Source organism: Convolutriloba macropyga, chromosome 5 (genome assembly GCF_964194025.1).
Source record: "Convolutriloba macropyga chromosome 5, txConMacr16.3, whole genome shotgun sequence".
Taxonomy (NCBI): Eukaryota; Metazoa; Xenacoelomorpha; order Acoela; family Convolutidae; genus Convolutriloba; species Convolutriloba macropyga.
The window spans coordinates 16,269,621-16,276,045 of record NC_134472.1 but is presented as its reverse complement, the minus strand read 5'-3'; the positions used below and the strand labels follow the sequence as shown (position 1 = coordinate 16,276,045).

At 40.3% G+C, this 6,425-nt stretch overlaps 1 protein-coding gene across 1 annotated transcript; it reads right to left on the bottom strand.

The window, feature by feature from the left end:
• Positions 1-755: 755 nt before the first annotated feature.
• LOC142339170 (translocation protein SEC62-like) lies at positions 756-3,406 on the bottom strand. Its single transcript, XM_075388964.1, has 2 exons — positions 2,596-3,406; positions 756-1,638 (listed from the first exon to the last, which is right to left on the bottom strand). The coding sequence occupies exons 1-2, from the start codon at positions 3,364-3,366 to the stop codon at positions 1,003-1,005; spliced, it is 1,407 nt and encodes a 468-aa protein (XP_075245079.1). The 5' UTR covers positions 3,367-3,406; the 3' UTR covers positions 756-1,002.
• Positions 3,407-6,425: the final 3,019 nt, after the last annotated feature.

Sequence of the window (6,425 nt, the reverse complement as noted above, 5' to 3'; positions counted from 1 at the left end):
TTGAGTGTTGGCTTGCAGTTGATTTGGAGTTCATTATTGAACCAGGTTTGTGTCAGCTGTTGTCATTGCCTTACTTTGCATTCGCTGAGACTGCTTTATAAACAAACTTACAACCATTATTCTTCATATCGTTTTGATTTGATTTCAAAATTGACTGCCCTGACAAAAGAATTGAACGTCTCGTCTTCGTCAAGATATCAAGAACTTGAGTTCTTCTACCTTTCGTCATTTTTAAGGATTTTGTGATGCTACGGCCTACGTCTCGCTCTTTTATATGTAGTTACCGCGATCAATTCAATATTATACTTTAAATTAATAAGTTTGATTCTAACATATTCGCCAATTAGAAAAAAATTAAGCCTTTAATAACGACAGTTATTTAATAAATTTTCTTTTCCCGACGGCATGAATTTATTTTTTCAAAAACGTCCCAATTCTCGTTACTTTTTCTGAAGCTTGATGAGAAAAGTCACAAGATAATTTTTTTTTCGAATTTGTACATTTTTCCTATTCTCATTGTTATAACATGATGGCGAGCTATATTTTAAGACGATCTATCTACAACGGGAAAGAGTCGTTTTTATCTAAGTCAATTAGGATTGGCATCGCCCAGCAGATTTGAAAAGTTCGCATCCATTACTACTCTACTCTATCCGAGACACGCTAGCCAAAACAGTTCTGCAAACCAGAAAGAATAATTCTTTCATCAAGAGCACGTCTGCAGATTTTGCTCAAATATTTTCTTTAAAAAAGTGTTTATCTTGGATATGTTACATTAAATTAGAGGACTTCAACACCCGGAATTACTACGTAACAGCACACTAAATAAACAGATTACCCATTGTGAATAAATTGCCAGTTTAAAATGTACTAGACAACAATACTGATCGAGTTGAAAACGACAATAAACCAATTTATAAAAGATATATGCGCAAAGAATTTTCAATTTGTACAATGGAGAATCGCTCATTCAATGCAATTAATGCCAATTTGCAGCACAAATTAAGACTGAGCGTCTAAAACTTCGAAATCGTTTTCCTCGGCTGAAATGTTGGACGAATTAGATTGTTCAACTTTTTCATCTTCTAGAGAATCGACCTTTTCGACTTCTTGACCTTCGTTTTCATCATCTGAAGAAAGTTCCTCCTCGTTCTTAATATCGTCCTTTTGACCTTGATCTTCGTTTTCTTCTTCGTCGTTTTCAACGTGAAGACTTTCTTCATCGTCGTCGCGTTCTTCATCCGAAGAGTCTTTGGCCTTTTTGTTCTTAGACTTCTTCTCATCACCTGGTTCGATCCACTTGCTCTCGTAATAAGGAACGAATGATTCGAAGAAACCAACCTCTGCAAACAGGTTTGGGAATATCCAGAAGCGACATTTGCTTTTCGTGAACACAAATACAATTCCATATATCATTAGCCGGATAATAGCCAGCCCGAATAATAGCCCTAATAAGCCCATGGCAACAGAACTGGTTGCGTACCACGCTGAGTACCGCAGCCATTCTGGCCAGAGAGGGAAGAGACAGATTGCAATGGATCCGATGATAAGGCCACCGCCCACTAGACTCTTCCAGATGGACTGGGACTCGTACACCCACACGTAATAGCACTTTGGGTCATCGTAGAATGTCTGGTTCTGTAATACACAAAGCAATGTAAAAAGTTGAAGCAGTATAAAAGAGGTCACCTTTACAAAGCTCTCTAACAATATTGATTCCAAATACACGCGGATGCCAGAGTAAACAAATTCAGACAAATCATGGTTCGAATTGAACCTACTTTTACAGCAGCGATTAATTTTTAATTCAACCGATAAATCATGGTTCAAATTAAAACAGCGGGTTATTAAATTGACACTCAATGATATATTACTCGGGGTTCTGGAAGTAAAGTCGCAAAAAAACAGGAGCCCTTTTTTGCTCCTAACCTACGTCATTTTAAGCATGTTTTTACGGCGCGTATATTTGGGAATGATTTTTTTTTTGTTTTTGAAAGAATCTCCGAATCTTTTGCATTTCTTAGTTCCTTTTCTAAGTTGTTGAGTCAGAAGTGTGGTTATCCTGCGCGTGAATATTTTTTACATGATATCATGCAGTGAATAAAAGAAATAAACGACTTGAAGACGGCCGCAGGTGTATTGTGTTCTTGAGGAAGGGGTGGGGTTAAGAAGTAGGGGGTTAAGAATTTCTGCCAACTGCCCAGAAATTAGTGGGGGAAAACCTGATAAGAACTGCTCGATACGTGAATGTTAAAATCAACAAAACGTTTTCGGAACTGCCCCCTACCCCCCCCCCCCCCCAAGAAATTGCTTTCATCGTACAGTGAGAACAAACAAAAAAATATCCTTTTTACACTGGCAATGATTTATGTAGCCTTATGAAAGGCGGGACTAATAACCATTACAATTTATAAAGGTGTAAAATTACCAATTAAACACGATCATACTATCTATTTTTGAAAGGAAATAGTTCAGCCGCATTTTCATTTAACGTCACATTACGGCACATCTAGATTGTTTTTGGATTAACGTTACGTTGGGAGAACGAAGGATTAAACTCGACAGAGTGGTTTTTCTTTAACAAAAACAACTTACTGGGTTGAGTTCAAGAAGCACCTTTCCTTTCACTTTCTTTTTGGCAGGTTGACCTTCCGGTGACTGTGAATCTCCTTCTCCGCCGCCCACTTTTGTACCTGATTTATTGCTACCCTTGCTCTCCTTGTTATTAGCATCTTCAGCAACGGCTTTGGTAGACTCTTTTTCTTTCCTCTCTGCGGATTCCGACTTTTCTTGCGATCCGTCCTTTTTGCTTTTCCTTTTGCGAAGCCCTGATGAGGTATCTAAATCCCCAGCAGCGCCAGTTGGCGCTTCAGCACTCTTTTCATCTTTGTTTTCAGAAGATTTTAGGTCTGAAGTTGATTTTGTGGCACTCTTTTTGGAATTTTTGCTCTTGTCAGAGGTGTCCGACTTGTCTTTCGACTTTGCACTTTTCGAAGCTTCGTCCTTACTGCTCTCTTTCGTTCTCGGCTTTTGTTTCTTAACAATTTTAAATACGTGATGGAAGGCGTTCTTCATTAGCAACTTTTGGCAAAACTCGATCGCCATTTTTCGGTTGTTGAATAAACTTTCAGAGGCACTGCCAGTTGCAAACTTAGATTCCATAAGACACGCGATCGCTTTAGATCCCGCGAAATACAATTTATTGTTTCCATACATTGACGCTTTCTTGCTCTCTACATTATTAAAGAGGTATTTCACCACCGCTTTCTCTTCCTTCGTGAACTTTTCGGCTTTGCCATCCTTCGAATTACCGCCCGCTTTGCCCCTACCAGGCCGCAGAGACTTGGCCGGCTTCGCCTTAGGCATTGGCCGGATCTGAAAAAAGAACTGCGACACTTGGATTGAGTTGATTAACTCCACAGTGGGGTATCGAGTGAAATATAATTATTAAACGGCTAAACCGCCCTTCGCACCATACGTATAAGTCTCCAAAACAAATTCTGTGAATCGCATACTTGAAGACTAGTGAGATGAAAGGCTCTAAGAGCACTTAAGCCCGCTGGGCGCTACCTGTTCATCCCGTTTTTGAGGACGAAAAGTCAAATGCGTCAGACGAAAAATTGGTCAAGCGAAAAATTGCATCAAAAAAGACCGAAAGGACTAATATAATTGCTACAAACGTCGTTTGAGAGCAATTAATTATTTCAACTTCACAGCTAGGCATGACAACTAATGTAGGGCTTTTCGCGTGTATCAAAATTTTATCACAAGTTGGTGTATTAATTCGGTCGGAAACTAATTTACTTTTGACGTTCAGCAGAGAACATGATTTGCATATAATATTACTGAAGATTTCACGCAAACTCGTTTAATAAAACTTCTCTTCTTTCAAGTCTACGTGTCTCATAAAGATACCGGTGTTTTATTCGAGACTAAAGAGAGTATTCTCAAACATCTTGAACTGCTCACATTCATTGTCAGTTCCAGAACGAAAAGTAAATTGGCCAGACAAAAAATTTCTGAGGACGAAAAGTAAATTTGGTCAGCGAAAATCAATCAAGCAAAGAGTGCGTAAGAAGACCAAACGTAGACCCATTTAATAGATACAAACTTTGAGAGCAAATAATTTTTAAGTTCAATTCATTCTCTGAAAATAGAAAACATACCCGGCAGATTGCCGGAAAATAGCCACCGTTGATTCCAATAAGCATGATCGGGATTGAAAGAATGAAGATATTGTACAAAAACATTTCGTAGTTGAACATAACGTACTTCTGTTTCTTAGAGAGAGAGGCTACAGGGGCTCCTATCAATACCAATAAGCATTAGAGAGAGGTAACTAACATTTATAGGAACGACGTTCAAATAGCGGGCATCTAAAATTGGGCTTTATGGGTTTATCCCGTTTCTATTTCTGACTTCAGTTTTTTATTCTGACTCTGTTCATTTTGAATTGCTTTGCTGAGCAACTGATGTTCAAACTGACTTTTAGCAGAATGAGAGAAGAGAGAAACTAGCCTAGAGAAGTCAAAAGATTTCACTCAAAATGTCGAAAAAGCGGCAAAATCGTAAAGCGAAAAAAATTTCGACGAAGTAAATCAAAACATAGCCGGTAGAATACCGGAAACGACTCGAATCGTCGTGCAAAATAATCCTTACCCTAACTTGGACAAAATCAGAATATCGAAAAAAAAACACGAGAAATAACAAAAATAGTAGACCAATATAACATAAAAAGCGTTAACATTTTTTCAGTTCAGGGTTACGGGTAGGTGCTGGTGGTGGGGGGGGGGGTTGGAAGGTGGGGGCAGGTAGGTGGGGTGGGGGTATGTACGAGGGGGGGGGTAGGTAGGTAGGAGGGGTGGGGGTAGGTAGGTACGAGGGCGGAGGGGTAGGTACGTTGGGGTTGGGGGGGTTAGGTACGTGGGGGGTAGTTAGTTAAATGGGATCAAATTTTCTCAAATTGACCTCTTCACCTTGAATTACAGACTGTTACCAATTGCTTTACATTACAAGCTAAGCTATTGTTAAAGTCCAATGTTCGAAAACAGAAGTCAACAATCAAAAACGGAGGTTAAAGCTCGAACAGAAAGAAGTCAAAATTCAAGACATGAACAAACTTGCTTTCTGCAAAAAAAAAACCTGTAGGATCTCAATACTCCTCTTCGAGTCGTAAACTTGCTTTCTGCTAAAAAAAAACATAGCCGGTAGAATACCGGAAACGACTCGAATCGTCGAGCAAAATAATCTCTACACTAACTTGGACAATATCAGAATATCGAAAAAAACACTAGAAATAACAAAAATAGTAGACCAATATAACATAAAAAGCGTTAAATTTTTTTCAGTTCAGGGGTGTGGTTAGTTGCTGGTGGGGGGGGGGGTGGTAGGCGGGGGCAGGTAGGTGGTGGTGGGGGTGTAGGTAGGTGGGGTGGGGGGTAGGTAGGTACGTGGGGAGGGGGGGGGTAGTTACGTGGGGGCAGTTTTTTTTTGGGGGGGGGGCGGCGGTAGGTAGTTAAATGGGATCAAATTTTCTCAAATTGACCTCTTCACCTTGAATTACAGACTGTTACCAATTGCTATACATTACAAACTAAGATATTGTTAAAGTCCAATGTTCGAAATTAGAAGTCAACAATCAAAAACGGAGGTAAATGCTCGAACAGAAAAAAGTCAAAATTCGTACGGTAGGTACGTACGTGGTGTAGGGGGGAGGGTAGGTAGGTGAGAGGAGGAGGGGGTAGGTAGGTAGTAGGTAAGTACGAGGGGGGGGGGTATTTTTTTTGGGGCGGGGCAGGTAGTTAAATAGGATAGATTTTTCTCAAACTGACCTCTTCACCTTGAATTACAGACTGTTATCAATTGCTATATATTACAAACTAAGCTATTGTTAAAGTCCAATGTTCGAAAACAGAAGTCAACAATCAAAAACGGAGGTAAAATATCGAATAGAAAGTCAAAATTGAAGTCATGAACAAACTTGCTTTCTGCTAAAAAAACATAGTCGGTAGAATACCGGAAACGACTCGAATCGTCGTGCAAAATAATATCTACACTAACTTGGACAATATCAGAATATCGAAAAAAAACACTAGAAATAACAAAAATAGTAGACCAATATAAAAAAGCGTTAAAATTTTTTCAGTTCAGGGGTGTGGGTAGGTGCTGGTAGTGGTGGGGGGATAGGTAGGTGGGGGCAGGTAGGTGGTGGTGGGGGTGTAGGTAATTGGGGTGGGGGGTAGGTACGTTGCGGGGGGGGTACGTACGTGGGGGGAGGGGAGGAGGGTAGGTAGGTAAGAGGAGGAGGGGAGTAGGTAGGTAGTAGGTAAGTACGAGGAGGGGGGTGGGTAGGTACGTTGGGGTTGGGGGGTAGGTACGTCTGTGGGGGGTACGTGGGGGGGTATTTTTTGGGGCGGGGCAGGTAG